At 57.8% G+C, this 19,327-nt stretch overlaps 1 protein-coding gene across 5 annotated transcripts in view; it reads left to right on the forward strand.

Annotated features, from left to right (window-relative positions):
• Nucleotides 1-19,327, forward strand: part of map4k2 (mitogen-activated protein kinase kinase kinase kinase 2) — a 143,992-nt gene that overhangs the window by 85,418 nt on the left and 39,247 nt on the right. For all 5 annotated transcript variants that reach the window (XM_085976307.1, XM_085976308.1, XM_085976309.1 and 2 more), the window contains 3 exons: nt 2,003-2,039; nt 3,611-3,809; nt 15,648-15,763. In XM_085976307.1, the coding sequence (XP_085832433.1) occupies nt 2,003-2,039; nt 3,611-3,809; nt 15,648-15,763 (352 nt within the window). The remainder of the gene's footprint in view (nt 1-2,002; nt 2,040-3,610; nt 3,810-15,647; nt 15,764-19,327) is intronic.

Here is a 19,327-nt window from a genome sequence, read left to right on the forward strand (position 1 = left end):
ACTGACTCTCATTGGGGTACGGGTTCCACAGGCACTGACTCTCACTGGGGTACGGGTTCCACAGGCACTGACTCTCACTGGGGTACGGGTTCCACACACACTGACTCTCACTGGGGTACGGGTTCCACACACACTGAATCTCACTGGGGTACGGGTTCCACACACACTGACTCTCACTGGGGTACGGGTTCCACAGACACTGACTCTCACTGGGGTATGGGTTCCACACACACTGACTCTCACTGGGGTACGGGTTCCACAGACACTGACTCTCACTGGGGTACGGGTTCCACAGACACTGACTCTCACTGGGGTACGGGTTCCACACACACTGACTCTCACTGGGGTACGGGTTCCACACACACTGACTCTCACTGGGGTATGGGTTCCACACACACTGACTCTCACTGGGGTACGGGTTCGACCCACACTGACTCTCACTGGGGTACGGGTTCCACAGACACTGACTCTCACTGGGGTACGGGTTCCACACACACTGACTCTCACTGGGGTACGGGTTCCACAGACACTGACTCTCACTGGGGTACGGGTTCCACACACACTGAATCTCACAGGGGTATGGGTAGGGTAGGGGAATCAGAGTCACTGACCCACCTCCCATCAACCCAACAGTGAGTAACTTGCAATCTAGTATACTGTATTCACTGCTCACGATGCGGTCTCCTCTACATTGGGAAGACCAAACGCAGATTGGGTGACCGCTTTGCGGAACACCTCCGTTCAGTCCGTAAAGGTGACCCCCGAGCTTCCGGTCGCCTGTCATTTTAATTCACCGCTCCACTCCCACTCTGACCTCGGCCTCTTGCACTGTTCCAAGGAACAGCACCTCACTGTGACGAGTGGCACTGGGTGAACCCAACTGCAGGAAGGCAAACTGAGGCAGAGGTTAGGTTGCATAAACAAAGGTAGACTTTACTAGAAACAAACAAAATAACAACAGCACAGATACAGGCCAGCAAGAGGATCACAAGGCAGTGTGAAACTCAAGACTGAGCACCAGACATAAAACTAAGCACCACTTAAATAGCAGGCATATAACCATGCACAGGTGAGTACGATTAGGAAGAAAGAAGGAAACAATTAAGAGTTCATGGTGCCCTCTGGTGGCAAGGCGAGGCAGAACCTGGGTCATTCCTGACACTCATCTTTCGATTGGGCACTTTACAGCCATCGGGACTCAACATTGAGTTCAACAATTTCAGACTACAGTATAAGCCCTGCCTTCCATCCTAGTTTCCCCCCCCCCCCCACCGCCACCCACCCCGCTGCCTCTGCACTTGCTTAAAATCTGTTCCATCTCCAGCTTTTTCCAGTTCTGACGGAGAGTCCCAGACCTGAAACGTTAACTCTGTTTCTCTCTCCATGGATGCTGCCTGGCCTGCTGAGTTTAGAAGAATGAGAGGGGATCTCATTGAAACTTATAAAATTCTGACAGGACTGGACAGACTGGATGCAGGAAGGATGTTCCCGATGGTCGGGGAGTCCAGAACCAGGGGTCACAGTCTAAGGATAAGGGGTAGGCCATTTAGGACAGAGATGAGGAGGAATTTCTTCACCCAGAGAGTGGTGAACCTATGGAATTCTCTACCACAGAAGGCAGTAGAGGCCAATTCATTAAATATATTCAAGAAGGAGTTGGATATATTTCTTAAGGCTAAAGGGATCAAGGGATATGGGGAGAAAGCAGGGACAGGGTACTGAATTTGGATGATCAGCCATGATCACATTGAATGGCGGAGCAGGCTCGAGGGGCCGAATGGCCTACTCCTGCTCCTATCTTCTATGTTTCTATGAGTGTTTCCAGCATTTTCTGTTTTTATTTCAGATTTCCAGCATCCGCAGTATTTTCCTTTTGTATTCGTGAATAACTTGGATCTAAGTGACTGGGGGAGGAGGTCGGGGGAGTTTAGAAGATTCTTTGAACTGGTTTCTTTAACACCTGTAACCTCTTATTGCTAACATATTTCTTTCTGTATTTCAGCTCCCTGACGATAAAGCGGGGACCCGCATTTCAGCTAGTAAGTAAAAGGGAATTTGTTATCCAAACAGCATTGTGGGTCTACCTTCACCACACAGACTGCAGCAGTTCATGAACATAGACTCGCATTTCTCCCGCGGCTTTCACCACCTCAGGACGTCCCAAAGCATTTTGCAGCCAATGAAGTACTTTTGAAGTGTGCTCACTGTTGTAATGTGGGAAACACGGCAGCTAATTTGCGCACAGCAAGCTTCCACAGACAGCAATGTGATAATGACCAGATCATCTGTTTTAGTGATTTTGGTTGAGGGATAAATATTGGCCCCAGGACACCGGGGAGAACTCCCCCTGCTCTTCTTCCAATAGTGGCCGTGGGATCTTTTACATCCACCTGAGAGGGTAGAAGGGGCATCGGTTTAACGTCTCATCTGAAAGGCGGCCCCTCCGACAGTGCGGCGCTCCCTCAGTACTGCCCCTCTGACAGTGCGGCGCTCCCTCAGTACCGCCCCTCCGACAGTGCGGCGCTCCCTCAGTACTGCCCCTCCGACAGTGCGGCGTTCCCTCAGTACTGCCCCTCTGACAGTGCGGCGCTCCCTCAGTACCGCCCCTCCGACAGTGCGGCGTTCCCTCAGTACTGCCCCTCCGACAGTGCGGCGCTCCCTCAGTACTGCACCTCCGACAGTGCGGCGCTCCCTCAGTACCGCCCCTCCGACAGTGCGGCGCTCCCTCAGTACTGCCCCTCCGACAGTGCGGCGCTCCCTCAGTACCGCACCTCCGACAGTGCGGCACACCCTCAGTACTGCCCCTCCGACAGTGCGGCTCTCCCTCAGTACTGCCCCTCCGACAGTGCGGCGCTCCCTCAGTACTACCCCTCCGACAGTGCGGCGCTCCCTCAGTACTGCCCCTCCGACAGTGCGGCTCTCCCTCAGTACCGCCCCTCCGACAGTGCGGCGCTCCCCCAGTACTGCCCCTCCGACAGTGCGGCTCTCCCTCAGTACTGCCCCTCCGACAGTGCGGCGCTCCCTCAGTACTGCCCCTCCGACAGTGCGGCTCTCCCTCAGTACTGCCCCTCCGACAGTGCGGCTCTCCCTCAGTACCGCCCCTCCGACAGTGCGGCGCTCCCCCAGTACTGCCCCTCCGACAGTGCGGCGCTCCCTCAGTACTGCCCCTCCGACAGTGCGGCGCTCCCTCAGTACCGCCCCTCCGACAGTGCGGCGCTCCCTCAGTACTGCCCCTCTGACAGTGCGGCGCTCCCTCAGTACTGCCCCTCTGACAGTGCGGCGCTCCCTCAGGGAGTGTCGCCCTGGATTATGGGGCTAACTCAGAGGGAGAGCTACCCACTGGGCCACGACTGATACCACCACCTTTGCCAGGGGGCAACGAGCAGAAGGGCAATATATGCCGGCCTTGCCAGCGAAGCACACAGCCCCAGTCTAAAGAGGATAAAAACTGCTGGAGTCAGTTGGCCCATTTCCAGTTAAAACACCAGTAGCCAGTGACCAATCGGCAATCTTAAACTGCGGATTTAACATCGAAATTAACTGCACAGAACAAGGCCATTCAGCCCAACAGGTACTGAGTCTCTTCCATATGTTGTTTTCCTTCCCGCAGTCGCATCCAGCATCGCTGAGTGAGGACAGCTGGACCACGGAGGAGAAAAGCTCCACGGTGAAACGCACGCCGTGGACTCCATTCCCCTCGGGGTCAGCGGTCCCCCAGAAGGAACGCCCGCCCACAGGGGCCAGCGCCAGTCGCACCACGAGACGGGGCAGCGGTCTCGCTGGCACACACACGCAGGATGGAGGAGGAGGTACAAAACTAAATTCTTCACCGCACTTCTCACAGGAACTGGAGGAGGCCATTCAGCCCCTCGAGCCTCTTACACAGGAACAGGAGGAGGCCATTCAGCCCCTCGAGCCTGTTACACAGGAAGAGGAGGAGGCCATTCAGCCCCTCGAGCCTGTTACACAGGAACAGGAGGAGGCCATTCAGCCCGTCGAGCCTGTTACACAGGAACAGGAGGAGGCCATTCAGCCCCTCGAGCCTGTTACACAGGAACAGGAGGAGGCCATTCAGCCCCTCGAGCCTGTTACACTGGAACTGGAGGAGGCCATTCAGCCCCTCGAGCCTGTTACACAGGAACAGGAGGAGGCCATTCAGCCCCCCCTTGAGCCTGTTACACAGCAACAGGAGGAGGCCATTCAGCCCCTCGAGCCTGTTACACAGGAACAGGAGGAGGCCATTCAGCCCCTCGAGCCTGTTACACTGGAACTGGAGGAGGCCATTCAGCCCCTCGAGCCTGTTACACAGGAACAGGAGGAGGCCATTCAGCCCCTCCTCGAGCCTGTTACACAGGAACAGGAGGAGGCCATTCAGCCCCCTTGAGCCTGTTACACAGCAACAGGAGGAGGCCATTCAGTCTCTCGAGCCTGTTCCACAGGAACAGGTGGAGGCCATTCAGCACCTCGAGCCTGTTGCACAGGAACAGGGCAGGGGGTGGCCATTCAGCCCCCTCGAGCCTGTTACACAGGAACAGGAGGAGGCCATCCAGCCCCCTTGAGCCTGTTACACAGGAACAGGAGGAGGCCATTCAGCCCCTCGAGCCTGTTACACTGGAACTGGAGGAGGCCATACAGCCCCTCGAGCCTGTTACACAGGAACAGGAGGAGGCCATTCAGCCCCTCCTCGAGCCTGTTACACAGGAACAGGAGGAGGCCATTCAGCCCCCTTGAGCCTGTTACACAGCAACAGGAGGAGGCCATTCAGTCTCTCGAGCCTGTTCCACAGGAACAGGAGGAGGCCATTCAGCCCCTCGAGCCTGTTACACAGGAACAGGAGGAGGCCATTCAGCCCCTCGAGCCTGTTACACAGGAACAGGAGGAGGCCATTCAGCCCCTCCTCGAGCCTGTTACACAGGAACAGGAGGAGGCCATTCAGCCCCCTTGAGCCTGTTACACAGCAACAGGAGGAGGCCATTCAGTCTCTCGAGCCTGTTCCACAGGAACAGGAGGAGGCCATTCAGCCCCTCGAGCCTGTTACACAGGAACAGGAGGAGGCCATTCAGCCCCTCGAGCCTGTTACACAGCAACAGGAGGAGGCCATTCAGCACCTCGAGCCTGTTACACAGGAACAGGGCAGGGGGTGGCCATTCAGCCCCCTCGAGCCTGTGACACAGGAACAGGAGGAGGCCATTCAGCCCCCTTGAGCCTGATACACAGGAACAGGAGGAGGCCATTCAGCCCCTCGCGCCTGTTACACAGGAACAGGAGGAGGCCATTCAGCCCCTCGCGCCTGTAACACAGGAACAGGAGGAGGCCATTCAGCCCTCTCGAGCCTCTTACACAGGAACAGGAGGAGGCCATTCAGCCCCTCCTCGAGCCTGTTACACAGGAACAGGAGGAGGCCATTCAGCCCCTCGCGCCTGTTACACAGCAACAGGAGGAGGCCATTCAGCCCTCTCGAGCCTGTTACACAGGAACAGGAGGAGGCCATTCAGCCCCTCCTCGAGCCTGTGACACAGGAACAGGAGGAGGCCATTCAGCCCCCTTGAGCCTGATACACAGGAACAGGAGGAGGCCATTCAGTCCCTCGAGCCTGTCACACAGGAACAGGAGGAGGCCATTCAGCCCCTCGCGCCTGTTACACAGGAACAGGAGGAGGCCATTCAGCCCTCTCGAGCCTGTTACACAGGAACAGGAGAAGGCTATTCAGTCCCTCGAGCCTGTTACACAGGAACAGGAGGAGGCCATTCAGCCCCTCGAGCCTGTTACACAGGAAAAGGAGGAGGCCATTCAGCTCCTCGAGCCTGTTCCACAGGAACAGGAGCAGGCCATTCAGCCCCCTCGAGCCTGTTACAGAGGAACAGGAGGAGACCCATTCAGTCCCTCGAGCCTGTTACACAGGAACAGGAGGAGGCCATTCAGCCCCCTCGAGCCTGTTACACAGGAACAGGAGGAGGCCATTCGGCTCCTCGAGCCTGTTCCACAGGAACAGGAGGAGGACATTCAGCCCCTCGAGCCTGTTACACAGGAACATGAGGAGGCCATTTAGCTCCTCGAGCCTGTTACACAAGAACAGGAGGAGGCCATTCAGCCCCTCGAGCCTGTTACACAGGAACAGGAGGAGGCCATGCGGCCCCTCGAGCCTGTTACACAGGAACAGGAGGAGGCCATTCAGCCCCTTGAGCCTGTTACACAGGAACAGGAGGAGGCCATTCAGCTCCTCGAGCCTGTTACACAGGAACAGGAGGCGGCCATTTAGCTCCTCGAGCCTGTTACACAGGAACAGGAGGAGGCCATTCAGCCCCATCGAGCCTGTTACACAGGAACAGGAGGAGGCCATTCAGCTCCTCGAGCCTGTTCCACAGGAACAGGAGGAGGCCATTCAGCCCCCACGAGCCTGTTACAGAGGAACAGGTGAAGGCCCATTCAGTCCCTCGAGCCTGTTACACAGGAACAGGAGGAGGCCATTCAGCCCCTTGAGCCTGTTACACGGGAACAGGAGGAGGCCATTCAGCCCCTCGAGCCTGTTACACAGGAACAGGAGGAGGCCATTCAGCTCCTCGAGCCTGTTCCACAGGAACAGGAGGAGCCCATTCAGCCCCTCGAGCCTGTTACACAGGAACAGGAGGAGGCCTTTCAGCCCCTCGAGCCTGTTACACAGGAACAGGAGGAGGCCATTCAGCCCCTCGAGCCTGTTACACAGGAACAGGAGGAGGCCATTCAGCACCTCGAGCCTGTTACACAGGAACAGGGCAGGGGGTGGCCATTCAGCCCCCTCGAGCCTGTGACACAGGAACAGGAGGAGGCCATTCAGCCCCCTTGAGCCTGTTACACAGGAACAGGAGGAGGCCATTCAGCCCCTCGAGCCTGTTACACAGGAACAGGTGGAGGCCATTCAGCACCTCGAGCCTGTTGCACAGGAACAGGGCAGGGGGTGGCCATTCAGCCCCCTCGAGCCTGTTACACAGGAACAGGAGGAGGCCATCCAGCCCCCTTGAGCCTGTTACACAGGAACAGGAGGAGGCCATTCAGTCCCTCGAGCCTGTCACACAGGAACAGGAGGAGGCCATTCAGCCCCTCGCGCCTGTTACACAGGAACAGGAGGAGGCCATTCAGCCCTCTCGAGCCTGTTACACAGGAACAGGAGGAGGCCATTCAGCCCCTCCTCGAGCCTGTTACACAGGAACAGGAGGAGGCCATTCAGCCCCTCGAGCCTGTTACACAGGAACAGGAGGAGGCCATTCAGCCCCTCGAGCCTGTTACACAGGAACAGGAGGAGGCCATTCAGCCCCTCGAGCCTGTTACACTGGAACTGGAGGAGGCCATACAGCCCCTCGAGCCTGTTACACAGGAACAGGAGGAGGCCATTCAGCCCCTCCTCGAGCCTGTTACACAGGAACAGGAGGAGGCCATTCAGCCCCCTTGAGCCTGTTACACAGCAACAGGAGGAGGCCATTCAGTCTCTCGAGCCTGTTCCACAGGAACAGGAGGAGGCCATTCAGCCCCTCGAGCCTGTTACACAGGAACAGGAGGAGGCCATTCAGCCCCTCGAGCCTGTTACACAGCAACAGGAGGAGGCCATTCAGCCCCTCCTCGAGCCTGTTACACAGGAACAGGAGGAGGCCATTCAGCCCCCTTGAGCCTGTTACACAGCAACAGGAGGAGGCCATTCAGTCTCTCGAGCCTGTTCCACAGGAACAGGAGGAGGCCATTCAGCCCCTCGAGCCTGTTACACAGGAACAGGAGGAGGCCATTCAGCCCCTCGAGCCTGTTACACAGCAACAGGAGGAGGCCATTCAGCACCTCGAGCCTGTTACACAGGAACAGGGCAGGGGGTGGCCATTCAGCCCCCTCGAGCCTGTGACACAGGAACAGGAGGAGGCCATTCAGCCCCCTTGAGCCTGATACACAGGAACAGGAGGAGGCCATTCAGTCCCTCGAGCCTGTCACACAGGAACAGGAGGAGGCCATTCAGCCCCTCGCGCCTGTTACACAGGAACAGGAGGAGGCCATTCAGCCCTCTCGAGCCTGTTACACAGGAACAGGAGAAGGCTATTCAGTCCCTCGAGCCTGTTACACAGGAACAGGAGGAGGCCATTCAGCCCCTCGAGCCTGTTACACAGGAAAAGGAGGAGGCCATTCAGCTCCTCGAGCCTGTTCCACAGGAACAGGAGCAGGCCATTCAGCCCCCTCGAGCCTGTTACAGAGGAACAGGAGGAGACCCATTCAGTCCCTCGAGCCTGTTACACAGGAACAGGAGGAGGCCATTCAGCCCCCTCGAGCCTGTTACACAGGAACAGGAGGAGGCCATTCGGCTCCTCGAGCCTGTTCCACAGGAACAGGAGGAGGACATTCAGCCCCTCGAGCCTGTTACACAGGAACATGAGGAGGCCATTTAGCTCCTCGAGCCTGTTACACAAGAACAGGAGGAGGCCATTCAGCCCCTCGAGCCTGTTACACAGGAACAGGAGGAGGCCATGCGGCCCCTCGAGCCTGTTACACAGGAACAGGAGGAGGCCATTCAGCCCCTTGAGCCTGTTACACAGGAACAGGAGGAGGCCATTCAGCTCCTCGAGCCTGTTACACAGGAACAGGAGGCGGCCATTTAGCTCCTCGAGCCTGTTACACAGGAACAGGAGGAGGCCATTCAGCCCCATCGAGCCTGTTACACAGGAACAGGAGGAGGCCATTCAGCTCCTCGAGCCTGTTCCACAGGAACAGGAGGAGGCCATTCAGCCCCCACGAGCCTGTTACAGAGGAACAGGTGAAGGCCCATTCAGTCCCTCGAGCCTGTTACACAGGAACAGGAGGAGGCCATTCAGCCCCTTGAGCCTGTTACACGGGAACAGGAGGAGGCCATTCAGCCCCTCGAGCCTGTTACACAGGAACAGGAGGAGGCCATTCAGCTCCTCGAGCCTGTTCCACAGGAACAGGAGGAGCCCATTCAGCCCCTCGAGCCTGTTACACAGGAACAGGAGGAGGCCTTTCAGCCCCTCGAGCCTGTTACACAGGAACAGGAGGAGGCCATTCAGCCCCTCGAGCCTGTTACACAGGAACAGGAGGAGGCCATTCAGCACCTCGAGCATGTTGCACAGGAACAGGAGGAAGCCATTCAGCCCCCTCGAGCCTGTTGCACAGGAACAGGAGGAGGCCCATTCAGCCCCCTCGAGCCTGTTACACAGGAACAGGAGGAGGCCATTCAGCCCCTCGAGCCTGTGACACAGGAACAGGAGTAGACCATTCAGCCCCTCGAGCCTGTTACACAGGAACAGGGGGAGGCCCATTCAGCCGCCTCGAGCCTGTTACACAGGAACAGGAGGAGGCCATTCAGCTCCTCGAGCCAGTTGCACAGGAACAGGAGGCCATTCAGCCCCTCGAGCCTGTTACACAGGAACAGGAGGAGGCCATTCAGCCCCTCGAGCCTGTTACACAGGAACAGGAGGAGGCCATTCAGCCCCTCGAGCCTGTTACACAGTAACAGGAGGAGGCCATTCAGCCCCTCGAGCCTGTTACACAGGAACAGGAGGAGACCATTCAGCCCCTCGAGCCAGTTACACAGGAACAGGAGGAGGCCATTCAGCCCCTCGAGCCTGTTACACAGTAACAGGAGGAGGCCATTCAGCCCCTCGAGCCTGTTACACAGGAACAGGAGGAGACCATTCAGCCCCTCGAGCCAGTTACACAGGAACAGGAGGAGGCCATTCAGCCCCTTGAACCTGTTACACAGGAACAGGAGGAGGCCTTTCAGCCCCTCGATCCTGTTACACAGGAACAGGAGGAGGCCATTCAGCCCCTCGAGCCTGTTACACAGGAACAGGAGGAGGCCATTCAGCCCCTCGAGCCTGTTACACAGGAACAGGAGGAGGCCATTCAGCCCCTCGAGCATGTTGCACAGGAACAGGAGGAAGCCATTCAGCCCCCTCGAGCCTGTTACACAGGAACAGGAGGAGGCCCATTCAGCCCCCTCGAGCCTGTTACACAGGAACAGGAGGAGGCCCATTCAGTCCCTCGAGCCTGTTAAACAGGAACAGGAGGAGGCCATTCAGCCCCTCGAGCCTGTTACACAGGAACAGGAGGAGGCCATTCAGCCCCTCGAGCCTGTTACACTGGAACTGGAGGAGGCCATTCAGCCCCTCGAGCCTGTTACACAGGAACAGGAGGAGGCCATTCAGCCCCTCCTCGAGCCTGTTACACAGGAACAGGAGGAGGCCATTCATCCCCTCGAGCCTGTTACACAGGAACAGGAGAAGGCCATTCAGCCCCTCGGGCCTGTTACACAGGAACAGGAGGAGGCCATTCAGCCCCTCGAGCCTGTTACACAGGAACAGGAGGAGGCCATTCAGCCCCTCGAACCTGTTACACAGGAACAGGAGGCGGCCATTCGGCCCCTCGAGCCTGTTACACTGGAACTGGAGGAGGCCATTCAGCCCCTCGAGCCTGTTACACAGGAACAGGAGGAGGCCATTCAGCCCCCTCGAGCCTGTTACACAGGAACAGGAGGAGGCCATTCAGCCCCCTTGAGCCTGTTACACAGCAACAGGAGGAGGCCATTCAGTCTCTCGAGCCTGTTCCACAGGAAGAGGAGGAGGCCATTCAGCCCCTCGAGCCTGTTACACAGGAACAGGAGGAGGCCATTCAGCCCCTCGAGCCTGTTACACAGGAACAGGTGGAGGCCATTCAGCACCTCGAGCCTGTTACACAGGAACAGGGCAGGGGGCGGCCATTCAGCCCCCTCGAGCCTGTTACACAGGAACAGGAGGAGGCCATTCAGCCCCCTTGAGCCTGTTACACAGGAACAGGAGGAGGCCATTCAGTCCCTCGAGCCTGTCACACAGGAACAGGAGGAGGCCATTCAGCCCCTCGCGCCTGTTACACAGGAACAGGAGGAGGCCATTCAGCCCTCTCGATCCTGTTACACAGGAACAGGAGAAGGCTATTCAGTCCCTCGAGCCTGTTACACAGGAACAGGAGGAGGCCATTCAGCTCCTCGAGCCTGTTCCACAGGAACAGGAGTAGGCCATTCAGCCCCCTCGAGCCTGTTACAGAGGAACAGGAGGAGACCCATTCAGTCCCTCGAGCCTGTTAAACAGGAACAGGAGGAGGCCATTCAGCCCCCTCGAACCTGTTACACAGGAACAGGAGGAGGCCATTCAGCTCCTCGAGCCTGTTCCACAGGAACAGGAGGAGGCCATTCAGCCCCTCGAGCCTGTTACACAGGAACAGGAGGAGGCCATTTAGCTCCTCGAGCCTGTTACACAGGAACAGCAGGAGGCCATTCAGCCCCTCAAGCCTGTTACACAGGAACAGGAGGAGGCCATTCAGCTCCTCGAGCCTGTTCCACAGGAACAGGAGGAGGCCATTCAGCCCCCACGAGCCTGTTACAGAGGAACAGGAGGAGGCCCATTCAGTCCCTCGAGCCTCTTACACAGGAACAGGAGGAGGCCATTCAGCCCCTTGAGCCTGTTACACAGGAACAGAAGGAGGCCATTCAGCCCCTCGAGCCTGTTACACAGGAACAGGAGGAGGCCATTCAGCTCCTCGAGCCTGTTACACAGGAACAGGAGGCGGCCATTTAGCTCCTCGAGCCTGTTACACAGGAACAGGAGGAGGCCATTCAGCCCCATCGAGCCTGTTACACAGGAACAGGAGGAGGCCATTCAGCTCCTCGAGCCTGTTCCACAGGAACAGGAGGAGGCCATTCAGCCCCCACGAGCCTGTTACAGAGGAACAGGAGGAGGCCCATTCAGTCCCTCGAGCCTGTTACACAGGAACAGGAGGAGGCCATTCAGCCCCATGAGCCTGTTGCACAGGAACAGGAGGAGGCCATTCAGCCCCTCGAGCCTGTTACACAGGAACAGGAGGAGGCCATTCAGCTCCTCGAGCCTGTTCCACAGGAACAGGAGGAGCCCATTCAGCCCCTCGAGCCTGTTACACAGGAACAGGAGGAGGCCTTTCAGCCCCTCGATCCTGTTACACAGGAACAGGAGGAGGCCATTCAGCCCCTCGAGCCTGTTACACAGGAACAGGAGGAGGCCATTCAGCCCCTCGAGCCTGTTACACAGGAACAGGAGGAGGCCATTCAGCCCCTCGAGCATGTTGCACAGGAACAGGAGGAAGCCATTCAGCCCCCTCGAGCCTGTTACACAGGAACAGGAGGAGGCCCATTCAGCCCCCTCGAGCCTGTTACACAGGAACAGGAGGAGGCCATTCAGCCCCTCGAGCCTGTTACACAGGAACAGGTGTAGACCATTCAGCTCCTCGAGCCTGTTACACAGGAACAGGGGGAGGCCCAATCAGCCGCCTCGAGCCTGTTACACAGGAACAGGAGGAGGCCATTCAGCTCCTCGAGCCAGTTGCACAGGAACAGGAGGAGGCCATTCAGCCCCTCGAGCCTGTTACACAGGAACAGGAGGAGGCCATTCAGCCCCTCGAGCCTGTTACACAGGAACAGGAGGAGGCCATTCAGCCGCTCGAGCCTGTTATACAGGAACAGGAGGAGGCCATTCAGCCCCTCGCGCCTGTTACACAGGAACAGGAGGAAGCCATTCAGCCCCTCGAGCCTGTTACAGAGGAACAGGAGGAGGCCATTCACCTCCTCGAGCCTGTTGCACAGGAACAGGAGGAGGCCATTCAGCCCCTTGAGCCTGTTACACAGGAACAGGAGGAGGCCCATTCAGCGCCTCGAGCCTGTTACACAGGAACAGGAGGAGCCCATTCAGCCCCTCGAGCCTGTTACACAGGAACAGGAGGAGGCCATTCAGCCCCTCGAGCCTGTTACACAGGAACAGGAGGAGACCATTCAGCCCCTCGAGCCAGTTACACAGGAACAGGAGGAGGCCATTCAGCCCCTTGAACCTGTTACACAGGAACAGGAGGAGGCCATTCAGCCCCTCGAGCCTGTTACACAGGAACAGGAGGAAGCCATTCAGCCCTCGATCCTGTTACACAGGAACAGGAGGAGGCCATTCAGCCCCTCAAGCCTGTTACACAGGAACAGGAGGAGGCCATTCAGCCCCCTTGAGCCTGTTACACAGGAACAGGAGGAGGCCATTCAGCCCCTCGAGCCTATTACACAGGAACAGGAGAAGGCCCTTTATTCTCTCGAGCCTGTTACACAGGAACAGGAGGAGGCCATTCAGCCCCCTTGAGCCTGTTACACAGGAACAGGAGGAGGCCATTTAGCCCCTCGAGCCTGTTACAGAGGAACAGGAGGAGGCAATTCAGCCCCTCGAGCCTGTTATACAGGAACTGGAGGAGGCCATTCAGCCCCTTGAGCCTGTTACACAAGAACAGGAGGAGGCCATTCAGCCCCTCGAGCCTGTTACACAGGAACAGGAGGAGGCCATTCAGCCCCTCGAGCCTGTTACACAGGAACAGGAGGAGGCCATTCAGCCCCTCGAGCCTGTTACACAGGAACAGGAGGAGGCCATTCAGCTCCTCGAGCCTGTTCCACAGGAACAGGAGGAGCCCATTCAGCCCCTCGAGCCTGTTACACAGGAACAGGAGGAGGCCTTTCAGCCCCTCGATCCTGTTACACAGGAACAGGAGGAGGCCATTCAGCCCCTCGAGCCTGTTACACAGGAACAGGAGGAGGCCATTCAGCCCCTCGAGCCTGTTACACAGGAACAGGAGGAGGCCATTCAGCCCCTCGAGCCTGTTACACAGGAACAGGAGGAGGCCATTCAGCTCCTCGAGCCTGTTCCACAGGAACAGGAGGAGCCCATTCAGCCCCTCGAGCCTGTTACACAGGAACAGGAGGAGGCCTTTCAGCCCCTCGATCCTGTTACACAGGAACAGGAGGAGGCCATTCAGCCCCTCGAGCCTGTTACACAGGAACAGGAGGAGGCCATTCAGCCCCTCGAGCCTGTTACACAGGAACAGGAGGAGGCCATTCAGCCCCTCGAGCCTGTTACACAGGAACAGGAGGAGGCCATTCAGTCCCTCGAGCCTGTTACACAGGAACAGGAGGAGGCCATTCAGCCGCTCGAGCCTGTTATACAGGAACAGGAGGAGGCCATTCAGCCACTCGAGCCTGTTACACAGGAACAGGAGGAAGCAATTCAGCCCCTCGAGCCTGTTACAGAGGAACAGGAAGAGGCCATTCACCCCCTCGAGCCTGTTGCACAGGAACAGGAGGAGGCCATTCAGCCCCTTGAGCCTGTTACACAGGAACAGGAGGAGGCCCATTCAGCGCCTCGAGCCTGTTACACAGGAACAGGAGGAGCCCATTCAGCCCCTCGAGCCTGTTACACAGGAACAGGAGGAGGCCATTCAGCCCCTCGAGCCTGTTACACAGGAACAGGAGGAGACCATTCAGCCCCTCGAGCCAGTTACACAGGAACAGGAGGAGGCCATTCAGCCCCTTGAACCTGTTACACAGGAAGAGGAGGAGGCCATTCAGCCCCTCGTGCCTGTTACACAGGAACAGGAGGAAGCCATTCAGCCCTCGAGCCTGTTACACAGGAACAGGAGGAGGCCATTCAGCCCCTCAAGCCTGTTACACAGGAACAGGAGGAGGCCATTCAGCCCCCTTGAGCCTGTTACACAGGAACAGGAGGAGGCCCATTCAGCCCCTCGAGCCTATTACACAGGAACAGGAGAAGGCCCTTTATTCTCTCGAGCCTGTTACACAGGAACAGGAGGAGGCCATTCAGCCCCCTTGAGCCTGTTACACAGGAACAGGAGGAGGCCATTTAGCCCCTCGAGCCTGTTACAGAGGAACAGGAGGAGGCAATTCAGCCGCTCGAGCCTGTTATACAGGAACTGGAGGAGGCCATTCAGCCCCTTGAGCCTGTTACACAGGAACAGGAGGAGGCCATTCAGCCCCTTGAGCCTGTTACACAAGAACAGGAGGAGGCCATTCAGCCCCTCGAGCCTGTTACACAGGAACAGGAGGAGGCCATTCAGCCCCTCGAGCCTGTTACACAGGAACAGGAGGAGGCCATTCAGCCCCTCGAGCCTGTTACACAGGAACAGGAGGAGGCCATTCAGCCCCTCGAGCCTGTTACACAGTAACAGAAGGAGGCCATTCAGCCCCTCGAGTCTGTTACACAGGTACAGGAGGAGGCCATTCAGCCCCTCGAGCCTGTTATACAGGAACAGGAGGAGGCCATTCAGCCCCTCGAGCCTGTTACACAGGAACAGGAGGAGGCCATTCAGCCCCTCGAGCCTGTTTCACAGGAACAGGAGGAGGCCATTCAGCCCCTCGAGCCTGTTACACAGGAACAGGAGGAGGCCATTCAGCCCCTCGAGCCTGTTACACAGTAACAGAAGGAGGCCATTCAGCCCCTCGAGTCTGTTACACAGGTACAGGAGGAGGCCATTCAGCCCCTCGAGCCTGTTATACAGGAACAGGAGGAGGCCATTCAGCCCCTCGAGCCTGTTACACAGGAACAGGAGGAGGCCATTCAGCCCCTCGAGCCTGTTTCACAGGAACAGGAGGAGGCCATTCAGCCCCTCGAGCCTGTTACACAGGAACAGGAGGAGGCCATTCAGCCCCTCGAGCCTGTTACACAGGAACAGGAGGAGGCCATTCAGCCCGTTGAGCCTGTTACTGAGCTTTCAGGAGAGAGCAGGAGGTGAGTTTTGAAAAGCTGGGTGATAACCCCAAAATGTTCGATGATGTTGTCGATATTCCTTCTGTTTAGGGAGCTTGCACCTGCCCTCCTCCGATACGCAGGAGCCTGCAGACCTGGGACAAGGCGTTTCTGATTCCCAGCACCCTTCAGAAGCGAACGCACCGTTGGACAAACAGGAAGCACCAGTGAGTGCTGTAGAAAGTGATTGCTGCCTCCGCACAATCCCCTCCCCGCCACAATACCCTCCAACAACAACAACGTGCATTTATATCGCGCCTTTAACGTAGTAAAACGTCCCAGGGCACTTCACAGGAGCGTAAATCAGAGAAAATCAGACAGACATTTGACATCGAGCCACATAAGGAGATATTAGGACAGGCGACCAAAAGCTGGGTCAAAGAGGTCGGTTTTAAGCAGGGTCGTAAAGGAGGAGAGAGAGGCGGAGAGGTTTAGGGAGGGAATTCCAGAGCTCGGGGCCCAGGCGGCTGAAGGCACGGCCGACAATGGTGGAGCGATGGAAATCTTCAAAAGTCATCAGATTCAGCAGAGGGGAAGCGGGGAGAAAAGGCAGGAAATTAAGAGAGCGGTCGGGGGTTTGAAAGATTCAGACTCTGCAACACGCTTATCTCTGCTAGATCTGATGGCCGACCTGTCACTCACAGCTCGAGTCTCTTCTAAAGACCCCCGTCCCATCACTGTGTGTGTGGGGGAATCACAGACACAGACCCCCGTCCCATCACTGTGTGTGTGGGGGAATCACAGACACAGACCCCCGTCCCATCACTGTGTGTGTGTGGGGGAATCACAGACACAGACCCCCGTCCCATCACCGTATGTGTGGGGGAATCACAGACACAGACCCCAGTCCCATCACTGTGTGTCTCTGTGTGGGGGTATCACAGACACAGACCCCCGTCCCATCACTGTGTGTGTGTGGGGGGGAATCACAGACACAGACCCCCGTCCCATCACTGTGTGTGTGTGGGGGAATCACAGACACAGACCCCCGTCCCATCACTGTGTGTGTGTGGGGGAATCACAGACACAGACCCCCGTCCCATCACTGTGTGTGTGTGGGGGAATCACAGACACAGACCCCCGTCCCATCACTGTGTGTGTGTGGGGGAATCACAGACACAGACCCCCGTCCCATCACTGTGTGTGTGTGGGGGAATCACAGACACAGACCCCCGTCCCACCACTGTGTGTGTGTGTGGGGGAATCACAGACACAGACCCCCGTCCCATCACTGTGTGTGTGTGGGGGAATCACAGACACAGACCCCCGTCCCATCACTGTGTGTGTGGGGGAATCACAGACACAGACCCCCGTCCCACCACTGTGTGTGTGTGTGGGGGAATCACAGACACAGACCCCCGTCCCATCACTGTGTGTGTGGGGGAATCACAGACACAGACCCCCGTCCCATCACTGTGTGTGTGGGGGAATCACAGACACAGACCCCCGTCCCATCACTGTGTGTGGAGGGGAATCACAGACACAGACCCCCGTCCCATCACTGTGTGTGTGGGGGAATCACAGACACAGACCCCCGTCCCATCACTGTGTGTGTGGGGGAATCACAGACACAGACCCCCGTCCCATCACTGTGTGTGGGGGGGAATCACAGACACAGACCCCCGTCCCATCACTGTATGTGTGGGGGAATCACAGACACAGACCCCCGTCCCATCACTGTGTGTGTGGGGGAATCACAGACACAGACCCCCGTCCCATCACTGTGTGTGGGGGGGAATCACAGACACAGACCCCCGTCCCATCACTGTATGTGTGGGGGAATCACAGACACAGACCCCCGTCCCATCACTGTGTGTGTGTGGGGGAATCACAGACACAGACCCCCGTCCCATCACTGTGTGTGTGTGGGGGAATCACAGACACAGACCCCCGTCCCATCACTGTGTGTGTGGGGGAATCACAGACACAGACCCCCGTCCCATCACTGTGTGTGTGTGTGGGGGAATCACAGACACAGACCCCCGTCCCATCGCTGTGTGTGTGGGGGGAATCACAGACACAGACCCCCGTCCCATCACTGTGTGTGTGTGGGGGAATCACAGACACAGACCCCCGTCCCACCACTGTGTGTGTGTGTGGGGGAATCACAGACACAGACCCCCGTCCCATCACTGTGTGTGTGTGTGGGGGAATCACAGACACAGATTCCCCGTCCCATCACTGTGTGTGTGTGGGGGAATCACAGACACAGACCCCCGTCCCATCACTGTGTGTGTGTGGGGGAATCACAGACACAGACCCCCGTCCCATCACTGTGTGTGTGTGGGGGAATCACAGACACAGACCCCCGTCCCACCACTGTGTGTGTGTGTGGGGGAATCACAGACACAGACCCCCGTCCCATCACTGTGTGTGTGTGTGGGGGAATCACAGACACAGACCCCCGTCCCATCACTGTGTGTGTGGGGGGAATCACAGACACAGACCCCCGTCCCATCACTGTGTGTGTGTGGGGGAATCACAGACACAGACCCCCGTCCCATCACTGTGTGTGTGGGGGAATCACAGACACAGACCCCCGTCCCATCACTGTGTGTGTGTGTGGGGGAATCACAGACACAGACCCCCGTCCCATCACTGTGTGTGTGTGGGGGAATCACAGACACAGACCCCCGTCACATCACTGTGTGTGTGTGGGGGAATCACAGACACAGACCCCCGTCCAATCACTGTGTGTGTTTGTGGGGGAATCACAGACACAGACCCCCGTCCCATCACTGTGTGTGTGTGGGGGAATCACAGACACAGACCCCCGTCCCATCACCGTGTGTGTGTAGGGGGAATCACAGACACAGACCCCCGTCCCATCACTGTGTGTGTGGGGGAATCACAGACACAGACCCCCGTCCCATCACTGTGTGTGTGGGGGAATCACAGACACAGACCCCCATCCCAGCACCGTGTGTGTGTAGGGGGAATCACAGACACAGACCCCCGTCCCATCACTGTGTGTGGGGGAATCACAGACACAGACCCCCGTCCCATCACTGTGTGTGTGGGGGAATCACAGACACAGACCCCCGTCCCATCACTGTGTGTGGGGGGGAATCACAGACTCAGACCCCCGTCCCATCACTGTGTGTGTGTGGGGGAATCACAGACACAGACCCCCGTCCCATCACCGTGTGTGGGGGGGAATCACAGACACAGACCCCCGTCCCATCACTGTGTGTGTGTGTGGGGGAATCACAGACACAGACCCCCGTCCCATCACTGTGTGTGTGGGGGAATCACAGACACAGACCCCCGTCCCATCACTGTGTGTGTGTGTGGGGGATTCACAGACACAGACCCCCGTCCCATCACTGTGTGTGGGGGGGAATCACAGACACAGACCCCCGTCCCATCGCTGTGTGTGGGGGTGAATCACAGACACAGACCCCCGTCCCATCACTGTGTGTGTGTGTGGGGGGAATCACAGACACAGACCCCCGTCCCATCACTGTGTGTGTGGAGGGGAATCACACACACAGACCCTCGTCCCATCACTGTGTGTGTGTGGGGGGGAATCACAGACACAGACCCCCGTCCCATCACTGTGTGTGTGGGGGGGAATCACAGACACAGACCCCCGTCCCATCACTGTGTGTGTGGGGGAATCACAGACACAGACCCCCGTCCCATCACTGTGTGTGTGGGGGAATCACAGACACAGACCCCCGTCCCATCGTTGTGTGTGGGGAGGAATCACAGACACAGACCCCCGTCCC

Source organism: Somniosus microcephalus, unplaced genomic scaffold (assembly GCF_052327205.1).
Source record: "Somniosus microcephalus isolate GS21.2 unplaced genomic scaffold, FLI_Smic_1.0 unresolved_chr2, whole genome shotgun sequence".
Classification (NCBI taxonomy): Eukaryota; Metazoa; Chordata; class Chondrichthyes; order Squaliformes; family Somniosidae; genus Somniosus; species Somniosus microcephalus.